We start from the raw sequence: 19027 nt of genomic DNA, 5'->3' as shown, positions 1-19027 counted from the left end.
GGAAGAACCTGTCTTATTTAAACCTTTTTGCTGTTGTTATTGTTGATTTTTGTTGTTGATTTGTATGTTATTACCATGTCTTGACCCAAAGAGCTCTCTGACTCCTTCAGAAAAAGGGTTATAGATGGCTATAAGTTTCCAAAGGGGTTTACATTTTGTAGTATACAGGTTTGATTTTTTATAATGGTGGTATTTATATTGGTTGTAACTTAGAATAACCTATGCTCTATATTGACACATGCTAGATCAATGATATAATACATCCATCCATCCATCCATTTTCCAATCCGAACACAGGGTCACGGGGGTCTGCTGGAGCTAATCCCAGCCAACACAGGGCACAAGGCAGGAACCAATCCCGGGCAGGGTGCCAACCCACCGCAGGACACACACAAACACACCAAGCACACACTAGGGCCAATTTAGAATCGCCAATCCACCTAACCTGCATGTCTTTGGACTGTGGGAGGAAACCGGAGCGCCCGGAGGAAACCCACGCAGACACGAGGAAAACATACAAACTCCATGCAGGGAGGACCCGGGAAGCGAACCCAGGTCCCCAGATCTCCCAACTGCGAGGCAGCAGTGCTACCCACTGCGCCACCGTGACGCCCTGCTATAATACAGTACTTTTTAAATAACCATGATGTACTGTGGCATGTGCTACTTTATAGAGAACAACTGGTTATACTGTATATACAGTGGGTTCAGAAAGTAATAAGACAGCATCAGTTTCTGCACACTTTCTGCCTATTAATCTACACTCAATTAACCATGATATAGTGAAATCATGTTTTCAGTTAAGTTTGCAAATTTATTAAGTATCAAAAACTGCCATTCATGTAAGTATTTAGACCCATAAATCAGTACATGGTAGAAGCCCCTTGGCAGCAATTACAGCTCTGAGTCTTCTTGGAGAAGTCTCTAGAAGCTTTGAAATACCTGGATGTAGACGCTTCTGTAAACTTCCCCCTTCAAGCCTCTCTACCAATGTTCTATGGAGCTTAACTCTGGGCTTTGGCTGGACTACTCAAGGAAAGTCCGAGACTTGTCCCGAAGCCACTCCAGCAATATCTTGCATGTATGTTTTGGGTCATTGTCATGCTAAAAGGTGAACTCTCACCCCAGTCTGAGACTGTATGCTCTTTGGAGCAGGTCTTCTTTGAGAATCTTTCTGTATTTGAATGCATCATCCTTTCCTCAATTTTGACCAGTCTCCCTGCCACTGAGAAGTGTCCCTAGAATAAGATGCTGTCACCACCATGCTTCACTGTGTAGCACTGCCACTTAACAAGGATATTGTAATAATAATATTTTACTTATGTGCTTTTTGTTGTACGTTGTCTGTTCTTTTTTATGTGGTACTCGTCACTGCCTGGTTTCCACATGTTTAAATACAGGTTGTGATCTGCAAGGCGGTGATTGACTGCTTTGTGGGAGGGATCTGGAATGGTTCCAACTGAATCAGTTCCAGACATTAGCTAATGACGGGTCTGACCGCCAAAATTAAACCAGAGAGAAGGAAGTAATCTGGAGTAATGGCTGATCTGCGTATCAGTTACAATTAAGGCAAAAACACAAATGATGGATGCTATCGATGGCAATCAAAAAAAGGTAGAAATGACCTGGCTGCTGTCGGCATCAACAATGTTAGCGAGGTGGCCACCTGCACACCTTTTAAGTCTGTCCTTACACCCTGGCTAATGAATTTTCAGAGGGTGAGATTTCAAACTTTTTTTTTTTTTTGCTTTCAGGATAGCGCCATCTTCAGTTTTCCTTCATTCACAAAAAATCTGCCTTCCATCTTCCGAAGTTTTCCCCACTCCTCCTGGACAATACAACATTGAACTCTTGTGCCTGGGTTCTTGTGCAATAAAGTCTGTCTCGAGTGATCTGTGTACAGTATATTTATGTATTAATATGTGGTTTTTTGTGGGTTGTCTAATCGGGAGCATCTTTTGGGCTGTAAGTTCGTATCAAGAGTTTTTTGTGTATATTCATGTATATGTATATATATATATATATATATATGGGGGCTGTGTTCATGGGTATTTAGGTATATAGGTGTGGAAACTGATTGAGGGTTAACTAAATGTGACTTTATTTAGTTGGTGTTTTGTGTAAAGAAAAAGGTATGGGAATGTTCAGATAAAATATGTCTATATCTTTTTTCTCTTGGATGTTATGGCAAAATTGTTTTTCTTTCATTTTCTGTCACAAGCTTTAGGAGAACTGCAGAACAGCCATGTCCACTGTTATAACCCGAGTTTAATTCAAGAGCAAATTGAAAGTATAGCATATCTCATTTTGAGTTTAGGGGTATTGTTACAACCATAGGGCGTGATTAGTTAGGTGATGAGGAGTACCTGATCTTCGTCAGACATAGTGCTACTTTGCCAAAAATGCCAGATGTGTGGAGTGCTGTTGAGATGGTTGCCTGTCTAACGGTTTCTCTCATTTCAGCAGAGGACTTATTAAGCTCTATTAGAGTGGCTATTGGGTTCTCTGTCATCTCCCTGACCAAGGCCATTCTTGCTTGGATACTCTGTTTTGGCTGAAAGGCCAATTCTAGGAAGAGTCCTGGTGGCTCCAAAATTCTTTTATCTCACAATTCTTGAGGCCACTATGCTGCTGGAAACATTCAAAGTTTTGGAAATGGTATAATCACCTTGCCTTAATCTATGCCTCACCCCACTTTGATCATGCAGGTCTACAGAGAGTTCCATGGACTTAATGGCATGGTTTTTGTCCTGACATGCAGTGTAAATTTTGTGAGACCAAATCATACACAGTAGTTTGTATGGCCCCCACCTGCTTGTATGCATGCCTGACAATGTGGGGGCATTCCTGGGGGATCTCCTGGAATCTCCTCCATGCCCTTGACACTGTGCTGGGATACGTATTGATGTGCCATCCTGGAGAAGTTTAACTAAATGTGCAACCTCTGTAGGGTCCAGGTATCGCCTCATGCTACCAGTAGTGACACTGACCATAGCCAAATGCAAAACTACTGAAAAAACAGTCAGAAAAGATGGAGGGGGGAAAAAAGTCAGTGGCCTCCACCTGTTAAACCATTCCTGTTTTGGGGGTCGCCGCATTGTTGCCCCTCTAGTGCACCTGTTGTTAATTTCATTAACACCAAAGCAACTGAAACTGATTAACAGCCCCCTCTGCCACTTAACTGACTAGATCAATATCCCACAAGTTTCACTGACTTGATGCTATACTCTGATTAAAAAGTGTTCCTTTAATTTTTTTTGAGCAGTATATATACATATATAAATATATATAATATATACTGTCTATAGTCAAGTGAAGGATGGAAAATGTTGGGGAACCAGCCATCTCATTTACTTGCAATGCAAAAAAAGAACTCAAATTAACAGAGGTATGTGATAGCACAAATGTTAATAAAACAAAGTTAGCCATTGGCTGCAAAATGATAGGCTCTGGAGAATGATCCAGTGTTATACTATGTGTTTTTATTAAGTTTAATGTCACTGTTCTCTGTGCCCACTGTTATGGACTCATTCATACAGACAGGTACAGAGGGGCACTGCATCTTCATTTAGAATTGCCAAGCCAAGCACAGGACTAGAGAGCCAAAGACAAATGGAGAATTGAATAGTCAGCCTAAAGACAGACCAGTATATTTTTGTCTTCTGTCAGTACACTATTCTCTTTCCTTGTTGGGAGAATGAGAACTGTATGTAGGCATTGTGCTATTCCTGTATGTTTGAAGGTGGGGTTTGAGTCCTGTCCTGTGCTTATTTGGATCCGGAGCCAAGAGCCTGCACATGGAGCGACCAGAATATAAGGATGGACCTATGGCCAACACTTTGAAGCTTCCGGGCAGAAGAGTATGTCTTCCGTCCAAGGCCGGGCAGAAGATTATGTCTTCTGTCCGGTTAAAATCCTTTCAGCGTGGCGACGAAAGATGGCAAGACTGCATAGGTCAAGTCTCCCACATGCTTGATATGTCTGTCATAAGCTTCCCGTTTGTAATACCACGTGAACCCGTCAGTAAAGAGCTAGATTATCCTTTTGTTCTCATGTAATCTTTTAACCGTCATATTGCATGCTGGGGAAGGGATAATACCTTTTTTATTTATAATTATTTAAATTCAGATTAATTAAAACGCCGCAATTCAAAAGAACACATTTCCAGAGAGCTAATGCTTCTTAAGGAAACATCCAGTGACAAGGTCAGAGCTCCACAATGCCTGTTAATTCATCTCCTGAATGAGATGCTGCCTTTCAGGAGTACCTCGCTTTTATAGCTATCAGACCCAAAGGGGTCTTAACTGTGAGTAGTAAGAGAGATTTGAGAATTAGCAGTCACACCCGCTGCTTTCCGAAAGTGGTAGAACTTACCTCAGATGAGCCAGGGAGGCGAGCCTCGGACACACATGCATGACAGTGTTTGTAATATATATCAAAGGGAAAGGGAGGGAGAGATTGGTTTATTAAGCTTTCAGCTTTGTCATCCTTGAAATAACAACATAACAACAAGAATAAGGAAGCATGCAACACATTTTATTTCTTAAATGAATTCTGGTGCTAGGCAAAATAGGCCAATAAAATGAAAGAGAAAATGATTTTCAGTTTGTCTCCATTTCTTTTACATAAGATTTATTTTATTGGCATTACTGTGTTGGCTTCATTTAGATTTGCTTGCAAGTTTCTGCTGTGAAACTGCTGTGAAACTCAATCTTCCCAATTAAATAAATTGTAATTTTACAGACTGTAAGTAAAAAACACTAGTTTACCAGGAAGGGGGCAACTGTGCTTTCACTTTTTCATTAAAACCAAGCTAACTGTCTAAAGTACAATAGTAGTCTAAACAAAGTCACAATCTGGACTGGATACAGTATCACTGTCTAAGGAGCTCAGGGCCAATACACAAAATTGAAGGAGGAGACTGAACTGTGTCCAGATTTCACAAATGAACATAAATAAATGGATCTTGTTAAAAGGCTCATATTCTGAAAATCACACAGAGGATGATTTCTTCATTAAACAACCTGCCTCTTGTTTCACGATCAGCTACCTACTGTGTATAGATTTATCTCTGTCCACGGTCATAGGTTTGAGGCTTGGTTATCACATCACTTCCTATTGTCTGTGTCAAGCTGCTTATTGCAGCAATCACAGCTGTTGTTTCAGATGGGAGGATGGATAAAATCAAATTAAAGCATTCCTAATCAGGCAAATCCCATCTGTTCACTTTTAGGTCATATCTTAACTCAGTGTGTTTCTTAGGGATTGGGATCAGAGATGGAACAAACACCACCACATAAAATTAGCTGATGATTCAAGATATTTTAGGTTCAAAGTTTTCACACCTGAAATAATTTGTGGACCATTTTTAAGCCATTTTTATCTGCGGTACACACAGGGAAGTTTAGTATTACAAAGAGTCTCAAACACAATATAATAGTGTCATGCTGTAAAACTTAAAGTGTTAAAACACCATCTGCTGTAAATTCTTGTGAAAAAAGCCGTTGGGATTGCAGAAGGCTCCAGATATGTAGGTATGTGCAGATATTGGTCTGTGTTCTCAGCTGACCTCGGTTGAAACAGTACATGTTATTCTCATGTTATAGCAAAGACAGTTAAAGCATAAAATGTGCTGCATTTCTTTAAAAACAAAGGAAGCATATAGCTACCTACATAAATTTGAGAAGGGTGAGGTATGTAAACTCACCCTGCAGTGAATGTAGAATGATTCTGATGGAATATGCTGTAACTCCTCACAGCCCTCAATTGGAATAATGAATTTAGAAAATGTGTGAATATTACAGACATTAATATGCAAATAAATAAATGTATTGTGAAACATGACAATAAATAAAAAACACAAGTGAGTATAAACAATTGATTTTTTCAGGAAATATACTTTGCATCTTATTACTTTGTGATTATTAATTATTTCTTCATTTATTTTTTCAGTGAGACAGCATGCAACATCAAACACACAATGAAATGAAAACTGTCATTTTCACCAATCAAAGTTGAGAGGGTGCACAGTAGTGAGTGTTTTTTGGTTGGCGAATATTCCTCCATACATTAAGAACCCGAAAGAATTTAAATAAGTACAGCAGGTACATACTGTATGCACAGATTCACAGTACATGCCTATGTTTTTGCAACTGGGGCTTTGCATTGTGCAAATAAAATTGTAAAATAGTGCAGTTTATTCAGTTGACTCCAATGTCACCAGATTCAATAAATTTCAAAGACATATTCTTCTTCAGAGCTAACAACCCAACTGGGAAAAGATTTCTTGTACAAGAGAAAAACAACATTTAGAAAGTCTTGAGACATGAGATTTGTGTGTTAAGGCAGTTGAAACAGCGTTTTCCTGACTTAAGTTTGTAAGAAAGTATTAAAGCTTCCCCAGAAAATGCAATCAATGCCTAGCCGTTCAATATATACTGTACATACATAGTTTGGCAGAAAGATCTTTATATTGCAGAAGCTTCAAAACATTCTCTCTAATTCAGTTGCCTATCTTCCCCCTACATGGGATCCAACAGATGATTACCAGCAGGAGGTAAGTTCTACCATTTCTCTTCCCACCAGCAGAAAAGAATTTCCTCTCAATGCTAACCACCTCATTGTTGAAAACCCACATATATCTATATTGTAGCTTTCCTTGACAGCCTTTTCCTTGCAGACCACTGGTTGAACATCACTCTTCATATTTAAAGATGCTAACCATACTCGTTAGTTGTTTGACAGCATTAGGTTTCAATGTCTCAACTGCTTTATCTTTACCATGGAGATCACCTCTCTATACTCAGTTATTTCATACCATGAAGGTCTCATTGCTCTCAGACAGACATCCAGTTCAAGATCCTCACAAAAACACCCTCATCAGACTGGCAAAACCTGTTCTTACTCTCATGCTCTCTCTTTTGATAACAACTTTGTTCATCAGGTCAGTCGAGTTGCAATGAGTGCTAGAACAGGACCTAGCCATGTCAACATTTTCATCGTCTAGGCTTTGTACTAGACCAGTACAAAAGATATAATGACAATTGTGTTGCTGCTGTCTCTTGCTCCAGAAGCCAGCTACAGTAATTCATTAATGATTGTATTAGTTTTAGTTCATCTCACTGGTTTGCAGTCAACATTTCTGTCACAACTGTATGAATAGTTTCTTCACTGACAGAGGATACCCTTCTCATATTGTGGACAGGACCCTCAATCAAGCCAGAGGTAGACCTTGTAATATCCATTCTAACAGGAACCCCAATAATGAAATCCACATCCTGCTAGTCCTCCCATTCCACCCTAACACTATTTCTCCCCCACAGGTCGTTAAACAAAATTTGTCCATTTTTCAGACCGATCCTTCCACAGGAGCCATTTTTCCTAACCCTCTCCTGATCTTCTTTCAATGATCACCTATCCTATGCAAACCTCTCTTCCACAGTTCACTTCACAGAGGAGAACCACTTTCTTCCCGAAGCACTTTTTGATCTGTAACTGTAGTCACTTTGTCACTTGCAAATATGTCACCAAAAATACCTCAGTATCTGGTCCCTCTGGTAAATTCAATGTGATACAGGCCTCTTATCAGTCTAAAAATTTTATTCACTGCATTTCTTCTAGGAAGTATCCAGATATCTACTTGGGTGAAATAGGGAGACAACTTGCAAACAGTTTCAGAGAGGACTTTCCAGCCATTAAAATTACAGACCTTAGAAAGCAAGTTGTAGAACACTTCATATCCATTGATCATAGCTACACTGAACTTTCCATTTGTGTTTTTTACAGGGCTTCAAGACATTTCATTCATTTCATTTCAAGAAAAATCAGAAGAAGCTAAGCTTATTCTAAGCCTGACATGACATATTTCTCCAGGTCTTAACTTTTCAACTTCTCCCTTCAACATCTCTAATGGCAATTTTTTCCAGCTACTCTCACCTTTTTTCATTTCATCTGCCCTGATGGGATGGAGGAAAACCAGAATACCAGCAGGTTAAACTAATTACTTAAATCTGGTATTGATCTTTTTCTTCTGTTCACTGAGACAGCACTTAGATGTGAGGATCATCTCCTTTTAATACCATACAACGTAGTCTGGTCTTGTTACGAATCTAGTATGGTACTATCTCAGGTTCACTGCAGCTGACCCATGGTGACTGCATAGTAGTTGTTTCACAAGGCTTTATTTATAATTAACATGCTTGACTACTTGATATCAGATGGTGTTACTATTCCCTCTACTTCAGATTCATTTTTTATGTATTTTTTATGTGCTTGATGCATCTCATTGATGATGGTTAATATTTTTTTATTAATTAGATTTAATTATATTTCACATGAAGGGGGCTAATTTATTTTGTGTGCTACAGCTCATCAAATTCTAGTTATGCCACTAGTTTGGTATTTATGAAACTGCTATTAAGAAGCGTTCATCTCCACAGATCACAATGGGCTAAGCACATCCTTTCTTGGAAAAAAAAAGTATGATCTATGTCAGATTTTCTCTTCACCCAACATAAGAAAGACTTTTAGTGGATTACTGATATGCTCAGACGCTGCAGTGCACATGCAACATCAGCATAGCAAACATCGTAGCAACGTCATAAGTGGAAAATTCGACTGCCTTGGATGTATTCTAAGAACCTCACATGTCCTGATGCAGCAGATTGTAAATGTGGCATTCCACTGAGGAACATTTTTTTTTTAATAAAACATAATGGCACAACATAAGCTTGAATTTCACATGTGGTTTCTAAGTTATTAACCAAGTAGCAAAACAAAAACACCATCACAACTATTGACAGAATATATTGTAAATACAATGGTTACTAATCTAATGTTTGTAAAAAAAAACAATTAAAGTTACTGCTGTTTTGATGGTTTAACATCTGATCACTATTCTGTGGAATAAGTAAATCATTTAGCTTCTGGATTTTTTTTTAATCTAGAGTTAATAGGGAAAGCCAGGATGCACACAGTATTGCATACACAGGAATGGTGAGTCTCTTACATGGACAGTTTTTAGGGTGCAGCAGTGGTGTGGCAAGAATGTGGAATTTTTTTATGCAGTCTCCATTTCTATCTTTAGGATGGACGAACCGTTGTTGTAAGATGAATAATGTCATATCCCACTTAAGCTCTGCCCCTTCCACCCAACAGGGTTTCGAAGAGAAGACCACTCAGGTGGATGCATCCTTTGGCCAGAAGGATGCTCCTGTACTTTATTTTTTTTAGTAGTAAAACAGGTTAGAGCACTAAATCTTTTACTGTTTGACATTGATGTTTATTATTTTCAGCAGAGAAAAGCCAAGCAAAATGACACCTTTTATTGGCTAACTAAAAAGATTACAATATGCAAGCTTTCGAGGCAACTCGGGCCCCTTCTTCAGGCAAGATGTAATTATTTACAGCAGAAACAGATGAGTAAGCCTGACTGCTACTGTCTTCAAGAAATTGTTTTAGAGATTCTTGCTCTGATTATGATGTTGATATGCTGTCTGCTCACGCCCAATAAAAGTCTAGCTAAGGGGTGTTTCTCTTTAAACTTTGAGGATTAGTTCTTTTATGGGTTTATTGTGTATTGTGCGTCTTGGTGCTTACCTACTAGTATGAGCAACAGAAGCATATGCCTTGGAAGTGTACAACAATCTGTTAAAAGCTGAACTGTAATTAACAGGACCCAGACAGCTGAGCGTAAGTTTGAACTGAATTATCAGAACTGGTGGGCACGTTGGCAGACAGAAAACAACAGGCTTTAATTCTGTTTGTAGTTATCTCTGTGAACAAGTGCAATTCACTTGCAACTTTACAATAAAAATAATTTTAAAGCTTTTCTTTATTTTTCATGTAGAGAAAAGCCAAGCAAAATGACACCTTTTACTGGCTAACTAAAAAGATTACAATATGCAAGCTTTCAAGGCAACTCAGGCCCCTTCTTCAGGCAAGATGTAATACAGAAACTGGAGTTCCCTGTGTTTATATATACACACTCTAGGACAAGAAACAACATTGGTAAATCTTTAAATGAGAAATTTTAAATGTAAAAAATTAATAGATTTATTCAGGCTACGGTTAATTTAACAAGAGAGAGAAGAACAATGTATGGTCAAGATCTTTGGATAAGATAACTGTTCAACAAAGTCTTTTGAAGTTTGTAATGAGTTTTTCAAAACAATGTGGATCTGTAGACAGGTTGTCTGTCATTCTGAGAGATGTAAACAATCCTCATATCTGGCCATAAAACTCTTGTCTTTATTCAAGCCATGTTGTAATGTATAAAATTTTAGCATAAGTTTAACTTCCCATTCTTTTCTCACTTGCTGTGTTTTGAAGTTGCCCATAAGCACTGTGACTTTAAAGTCACTCTCACAGTGTCCATGGCTGTTGAAGTGAGCCGCTACAGGAACATCTGTGTTGCCGTGTTTAATGTGGAACCTGTGTAAATTCATTCTCTGGCGGAGTGTTTGTCCAGTTTCTCCCACATAGAGTGCAGTGTCAGGACATTTATTTTTCATGTAAAATCGTTTGAATGATGTAAACTTGAAAAGATTGTGATATGAAATTGTAGCAACCATTAAGAGAGTAGCAGACATCATGATCCTTAGTGGGTATGAAAAAACTGATGCATGCTCTACCATCACTTCATGCTGAACTCCTTTCGTTATCAGACTTACTGTATGCAGGGTCTCGTAGAGCCTATCCCAAAAGCGTTAAGTGCAAGGCAGAAACCAACTTTGAACAAGGTACCAGTGTATCGCAGCAAAAGACTTATTTAAAACATAGCTTGAAATAAAGCCAGGAATTAGAAAAAAAAAAAAGCAGGTGGAGGATGCAGCATGTCTGATTTTGGAGTACAGACTGGCTGTGTATTTAATTAGCAGTCCTGAGAACAAGTGAACAGTTTGATCTTACCAGTAGGTCAGACTATCATGCCAATCTTCAGATCTGAAATAATTTGCTAAAAGGTATAAAGTTAGGTGTGGTCCGCGGCTTCAAAAAAAAGAGCCAGTTTTAAATTCATAAAGCCATGTCGCTCTCCATGGGAGCGACTGCACAACCACGGGGAGTTAATGAGGTAGTTGGGGCGAGTCACACTTGCACATGCGGGTGCGATCGTTCTCAATTGTTTCATTGGCTTCCTGCAGTGTGTGATTAAGGCGCTGCACCCACAGAGATGTGTGTGAGTGTACATATATATGGCCAGGCACAAGGAAAGGGGGAGGAATCAAAGACGAGAGGCTCTAGGGGTTAGTTTGCCCCACTGAATATTCGGATGGAGTGTGGCAAACAAGGCAGGTGCCCTCCCTAAGCTTCCGAGGTGCAACCACGTGAGCATGAAGGAAGAAGGAAGGAGAGCCAACCTCGGATGTTCTGGCCATGATGCCTGGAGGCAGCCAAGACAGAGGTCGGCCAAAAGGAATTCGTGGCTGCTGAGTCTCCGCCGGCTACACGAGCAATGGGTGAGCCAGGGAGAATGAGAAGGAGGTCGGCTGAGATCAGGAGGAGTTAGTCTGCATTTTAACCTCGGATTTTTAACGAATTTATTGATTATTTTTATCCCCACTTTTCATAATTTTTATGAATTTATATATGTACTGTTTTTTAGAACACTGCATAATTGACACTTGTTGGTTTTACTTTTGTGTTGACTGTTTTTTTTAATAAAAGCACTTGAGCACTTTTTCCGCCATCCTCTGGCATCATTAGTGACTTGTCCTCATTTGTCAGCTCATATCGGTCATAACCATCGATGGTGTTGGTTCAGCAGACTCCCATGTGGGAAGAGGGAGTCTGTAGGGGACTGGCATCGTCACAGTAGGTTTCACTCTTTTCTGTTGGACTGCTATTTAAAACCTCAGCTCCTCATTGTCAGACAATTCCACCTTACTCCTCGGTACTCCAAAACCAGACACACCACTTCCTCCACCCTTTAACCATGTCCATCTTCCAATCCATGTTTACATCAAGACCCCCAAAGCACTCTGATATCAAGGCTATGCTCCTTGCCGACAAAATGTATATAAAAACAATTACAAGGAAAAGAAGATTAAGAGGTGACATGATTGAAGTGTTTAAAATTATGAAAGAAATTAGTACAGTGGATCAAGACTGTTATTTTAAAATGAGTTCATCAAGAACACGGGAACACAGTTGGAAACTTGTTAAGGGTAAATTTCACACACAAAAAACGATATATATGTTACCGGAAAAGTTTGAAATCCGGCATACTATAGAATGCCTAGGCATTGTATATAATGCCTAAAACTAGCCGGCAATGTATGAAACGATTCATATTTCACACATTTCCTAGGCATTCTATAGAATGCCAAATGAGAAACCGGCAAAGTATGAAATACATCTCCGATTCGTTTCGAATATCACGTGGCAAGGCATGTGACTTTTAACGCACGCCTCAGGCTTAGAATTTGTCAGTTGCACTTTGCGGTTTGTTCGGGAGTGTCAAAATACGCAATTTTACTTAAATTTGTTCAACAAAAAATTAGTTTTTTACTGTGCTCCATGAAAATGGAGGAGCAAGCTGTAGTGTTGGAGAAGGAGTCATGGTCTATAGACATGAAACAACGATTCAACGATGAACTGTCCAAAATTCGAGTTAATGCTGCAAAAAACAGTATTTTCTTAAACGAAACTACTTACCAGAAGTTAATAAATGATGTACAAAAAGCCAAAATGACTACTAAGAAGGAACCCAGGAACTATTGGTTGCTGAATCGCTATGATGTGATGATTGTAGAAAACAAAAGTAAACTCATTTATCCTGTTAAAGAAGGCGTCAGTACTATACAGTATTACGTCACGGACTCAGAGTTATTTCACGTACTTCATGAAGCTCATTTGGCTATTGGACACGGAGGACGTGATAGAATGTTGAAAGAACTTTCAACCAAATACAAAACGTTACACGTCATGATATTGAACTGTACATCCACCTTTGTGAACCTTGCCAGAAAAAACAGAAAGGTATTAAAAAGGGCATTGTTGTGAAACCTATGATTTTTTCCGAATTTAATTCCCGTTGTCAGGTAGATCTTATTGACTTTCAGTCTCAGCCAGATAGAGAATACAAATTTATTATGGTGTACCAAGATCATCTCACAAAATTTGTGATTCTGAAGTCTCTAATGTCAAAAAGAGCTGAAGAAGTAGCCTACAACCTAGTGGACATATTCTCGTTGCTTGGAGCGCCATCTATATTACAGTCTGACAATGGTTGGGAATTTGCCAATAATGTGGTGACCAGCTTGAAGGAGTTTTGGCCAGCACTGAAGATCGTCCATGGGAAGCCTCGCCATTCACAAAGCCAGGGTATTGTCGAAAGAGCTAATAAAGATATCGAAAATATGCTCTGTACTTGGATGCAGGACAACAAATTTGACCGCTGGAGTGAAGAACTGCGTTTCGTTCAATTTATGAAAAATAGAGCTTATCATTCTGGGATCAAAACAACACCATACGAAGCTCTTTTTGGCTGCAAACCGAAAGCAGGGCTTACAACGTCTTTTCTACCAGAAGATGTTTTAAAAGACATAACTACAGAGGAGCAGCTAGAAAAAGTAATAGAAAGCGTCCAAACAATGGAAAAAGGTGAAACTAATTAGATTATGCAAGAAAAAGAGTCTGTTTTAAAAAACATGGATGAGATTATAGTAATCCCTCCTCCATCGCGGGGGTTGCGTTCCAGAGCCACCCGTGAAATAAGAAAATCCGCGAAGTAGAAACCATATGTTTATATGGTTATTTTTATATTGTCATGCTTGGGTCACAGATTTGCGCAGAAACACAGGAGGTTGTAGAGAGACAGGAACGTTATTCAAACACTGCAAACAAACATTTGTCTCTTTTTCAAAAGTTTAAACTGTGCTCCATGACAAGACAGAGATGACAGTTCCGTCTCACAATTAAAAGAATGCAAACATATCTTCCTCTTCAAAGGAGTGTGCGTCAGGAGCAGAGCATGTCACAGAGATAGAGAAAAGCAAACAAATCAATAGGGCTGTTTGGCTTTTAAGCATGCGAAGCACCGCCAGTACAAAGCTGTTGAAGGCGGCAGCTCACACCCCCTCCGTCAGGAGCAGGGGGAGAGAGGGAGAGAGAGAGAGAGAGAGAGAGAGAGAGAGAGAGAGAGAGAGAGAGAGAAAAACAAAGTCAAAAATCAATACGTGCCCTTTGAGCTTTTAAGTATGCGAAGCACCGTGCAGCATGTCGCTTCACGAAGCAGCTGCACACAGAAGGTAGCAACGTGAAGATAATCTTTCAGCATTTTTAGACGAGCGTCCGTATCGTCTAGGTGTGCAAACAGCCCCCTGCTCAATCCCCCTACGTCAGGATCAGAGAAAGTCAGCGCAAGAGAGAAAGAGAGAAAAGTAAGTTGGGTAGCTTCTCAGCCATCTGCCAATAGCGTCCCTTGTATGAAATCAACTGGGCAAACCAACTGAGGAAGCATGTACCAGAAATTAAAAGACCCATTGTCTGCAGAAATCTGAGAACCAGCAAAAAATCCGCGATATATACTTAAATATGCTTACATATAAAATCCGCGATGGAGTGAAGCCGCGAAAGGCGAAGCACGATATAGCGAGGGATTACTGTATAGTCGACAGTGGATTAAACCAACATGATGAAGACATGCTTACCAAAGAGATTTCCGTTTCTGATACCTGTTGTGTGTGTTTAAAGGAAATGAGTGATGCACTTGCATGCAAAAAGTGTCGTCAAAAAATTCATACCTTCTGTGGCCATGCAGGTAAAGATGATGAAATGGATATTTTGTGCACCCTTTGTTTCAAAACTGAAAATGCTACTGAAGGTAAAATAAATTCTAAAATCAATCTGGAAATACAAGCCAAAAAAACGAAAATGAATTCGGAAAAAAATTTCCCACTGCTTCTTTGGGAAGTACTGTGCGAGTTTCTATTCCTGACGTTGACAAGGGGCGAGGTGGTTCGCGCAATATATTGGCAGTTGTAATGAGTGTGACAGACGATGGTTTCTACCGACTTGGAACTTCTGAAGGAATTTTAAAACAAGTATATGCGAGATCACAATTCACTTTATGCCCTAAGAACTTGCTTAGAATTGAAGATATTCCTGACCATGAAATTCCTCTCCGGTCAGTTGCAATTGCTCAGTCCAGTGGAAGCGGCCAAGGATTCGTCAAATGTATGTGTAAAACAAAGTGCCAAAATATGAAATGTCTTTGCGTGAAAAATGTAATGAAATGTAATTCAAAATGTCATTCAAGCCTACCATGTTGCAACAAGTAGGTTAATTTTAATTTCTTATTTTTTATATGAAAATTTTGTTTCCCTTAATAAGAAAGGCATAAATTTTGTTTTGTACAACTTTCATTTTTCTTTATGTATTTTGAATAAATTTTTTTTAATGGCACTCTCATTATTTTTTCAGAATAACATTTGTATTTTTGAGGAATGCACATCATTTATATAATAGCCTTATCAGCACCTTTTTTCATACTTTGCCTAAATAGCATTTGTCATTCTATAGAATGCCTAGGTATTATATACAATGCCTAGGGAAAGTGTGTAATAATTCTCATATTTCATATATTGCCTAAAAATGCCGGGCATTATTTACAATGCCTAGGTATTCTATAGAATGCCGGCTTTTCATACATTGCCGCTAACATATATAAAAACGAATAAGCTTCCAAGTACAGTGGAACCTCGGTTCACGAACGTCTCGGAACACGTACAAATCGGTTTACGACTAAAAAGTTTGCCAAACTTTTGCATCTGTTCATGACCACACACTCGGTATACAAACAAGCAAGTTTCCCTTTCGGTTTGTATGTGTTCAGTCTCTCCCTGTGCATTTCCTGTGCAGCGAGCAAGAGAGCGCGACACACACACGAGAGAGACACACACACACACACAGGCGGGACAGAGAGAGAGACACACACACACACACACAGGTGCGCGCGAGAGAGAGAGACACACACATAGGCAGCACGACAGAGACACACACACAGGTGAGCAAGCGAGAGAGAGGGCTGGACGCATAAGGTAGAGAAGGCAGTTAAAGAATGCACTGGGCTTGTTTTTGTTTTCACTTCTCTTTACAGCGATTGGTTCGTAGCGTGCATTGTTGCAATGTTACTTTTCTTGGTGGTTTATTAAATTACGGATTTTTTCAAATGTTCATTTTTTCCCCTGTGCTTAAAACTCATTAAAAAAAAAAAAAAAAAAAAAAGTGTTTTTAGCCAGCGGTTGGTAGCGCTATAGCGTGAACTATTGCAGTGTTAGTTTTCTCTGTTGTTCAAGGTTTTCTCAGTGTTATTCAATGTTTTTACATTTAGTTTACTATTACGCTGTGCATTCTATGGTTTCATTAACTATATGTGTGCTTATATATATATATATATATTTACATACAGTTTGTATGGTCTGGAACGGATTAATTGTATTTACTGTACATACAATCCTATGGGGGAAATTACTTCGGTTCACAACCAAATCGGGTTACGAACAGAGTTTTGGAACGAATTATGGTCGTGAACCGAGGTTCCACTGTAGTGTGGTAGACAGTGATAAGACTTTCAAAACTTGACTTTTGTTGTTTTTTTGGATGAAGTAGTGGATCAGAATGGCCTGTTCTCATCTACATTGTTCTAATATTCTAAAAAGTTTTACTCTAAAAAAAGATAGTCATTAAAAACCTCTATATGAAAATGTATGTCATCTGTTATCTGCATTCTGAAAAAATTGTGCCAGCCAAAAAACCTAAAGGACTGACAAACTACAAATTACATTTTAATATGAATCCAATCTCCACTGTAGGTGAACATTACAGAAAAGAAACCTTGCACCTGCCCTACTTTCCACACCTGCTGAATGATGTACATGCCATTTATAACATTTGCATGCACAATTAATGTGCCAGTAGGATATTGTTGCATCCATAAATGTGACAGAGAAACCAGATGAGTCAGTTGGTGTCATGACATCTTTGTGGACTGTTTTGCTTTTTCTAGGACGTTCTGTGGTTGACCAGTCTCTTTTGTACTTGGCCAGAGTTTGGCTAGTGATCTTGCACTTCACAATTCAACTTACGGATGGCCATAATGGGTGTAAATTTTCATTCTACTAATTCGTTTAATCAGAGTTTGATTTGTGCATTTTTTGAAACTCATTAATTTCCCAGCTTCCAAATTCATGTGCTCACTGTATGGTGGTTCTTTATTCTGTAAACATTTATTAAAGCTGAGTCCAATTCACAAAGTTTTCACTGCAGAATTATATATATGTACTATGATCACTGTATAAACCATTTTCATTTGTTTTTAATATCATATATAATCATTAATGATTTTAACTTTAAAAATAATTAAAAATCAAAACTAATATGGCAAAAAATAAAGTGTCCTGCAGAGAAGCCACAAATTCATTGTCCCCTGAAAAAGAATAATTTTTCACATCAATAAAAAGTGTGTGTGTCCATCTGGTTGCTCTGTGATTTCCAGATGACAGAGACATAGCAACTGAATGGATACATTGCACTGCAAATGTTAACACTGAATAAAGAGTAACTTCCAGATGGACAGAAATCAGCTTATCCACCTTAATAAAAGGAGAAATGTCTGTGTGTCTCTGTAACTGTGTGTCCTTCTGGGTTCTATGTCTCTGTCACTCCAACAGATTATGCATCATACATATTTGCTGTAATAAAATGCATTACATGTATCATTTCAACAGATGGTGCATCACAAATATTTGTAGTACTACAAATGTTTGTGATGCAATATCTGTTGGAATGACAAATGTAATGCATTTCATTAGTATATACATATTGCAAAATACATTCCAATAAGATTGTGCACTGCAAACATTAGCACTGAGATCTATGGTGAGTGCTTAAATTTCAGTCCATCTTAGATGGGTTGCACAACTAGTGAAAATAATAAAAAGAAATGAATCTGTGTGGAAAAACATGTTATGCTGTTAATACAAAACACTGATAACTTTTATGCCTCTACTTATTTCAAAATTCACAGATCTTTAAAATAAATGGGAAAATAGGAATTTAAACAACTGTTGGGCTCGATTACAGTCAAGGCTTGGCATTTGATTAAGATATGAATTACAGTGAATACCTGCAGTGCTCTCTGAACTGACTTTAACAGTCCAGCTCTAATGGATCCTCACTATAAACATATTTGGCCAGTTAGACTGATTGACAGCAACAGCATGATTGAAGTTAACAGCATGAGTTATACTCACATTGCAGAAGCTTTGTGTCTATGAGAAGCTCCAGAGCTAGAAGCACCACAACAAGAAGTACACAAGCCACCAGGAAACAGTTCAACCCGGCACTGAGCAGGAACACATGCCAGACTGCAGCCCGTCGCCCACAACATGGCTTCAACCAGTTTGAACTAAAGATAACAGGGAAAGAAGAGGAAACAGGGAAAGGAGAGAAAAAGAAAAAAGCAATATTAAACACTGAGCTTGGTAACTGGTGCAGGCCTGGTAGCCATTATATTCCTATCTGTACTGTATATAACTTATTATGCTCTTTCTTGTTCTTGCTCTCTGTTGTTTGGTGAGGGACTAGAATGGGATTAATTGATGGAGCACTCAAAGCATAACCATGTCTTTCTATTCTATGCTGATACCTTAAAAACAACATTAAAAAAGACTAAACAGAATTTATGTGAAGGAGGGAGATGGCAGTGGAGAACAAATCACTAAAACAACTGGTACAGAAAGGCAAGAAACACATGGAATGTTATTACTCCAATCCCCATCCCAATCTTTTTTCTGACATTCTTTAGTTGCAAGCATATTTAAAAATTGTTCTTCATTTCCAGATCAAACTCACATTGCAGAAACTTTGTGTCTATGAGAAACTCTATATTTAGAAGCACCATAACAAGAAGAACAGAAGCCATCAGGAATCAATTCAACTTAGTGCTCAGTAAAAAGGCATTCCAGACTGTGGGCCATTGGCCACAAGGTGGCTTCAGCTAGATCACCCGGTTTGTGGGTGATCA

At 38.8% G+C, this 19027-nt stretch overlaps 1 protein-coding gene across 1 annotated transcript in view; it reads right to left on the bottom strand.

Moving 5' to 3' along the window:
- The window catches only part of tmem266 (transmembrane protein 266), a 481028-nt gene that overhangs the window by 175305 nt on the left and 286696 nt on the right, over nt 1-19027 (bottom strand). The window contains exon 4 of the mRNA XM_028823201.2: nt 18255-18409. Coding sequence (XP_028679034.1) covers nt 18255-18409 — 155 coding nt within the window. The remainder of the gene's footprint in view (nt 1-18254; nt 18410-19027) is intronic.

The sequence above is a fragment of the Erpetoichthys calabaricus genome, chromosome 17, assembly GCF_900747795.2.
Source record: "Erpetoichthys calabaricus chromosome 17, fErpCal1.3, whole genome shotgun sequence".
NCBI lineage: Eukaryota > Metazoa > Chordata > Cladistia > Polypteriformes > Polypteridae > Erpetoichthys > Erpetoichthys calabaricus.
Note: the sequence above shows the minus strand (reverse complement) of the source record. Positions and strands in the feature narration are given on the sequence as shown.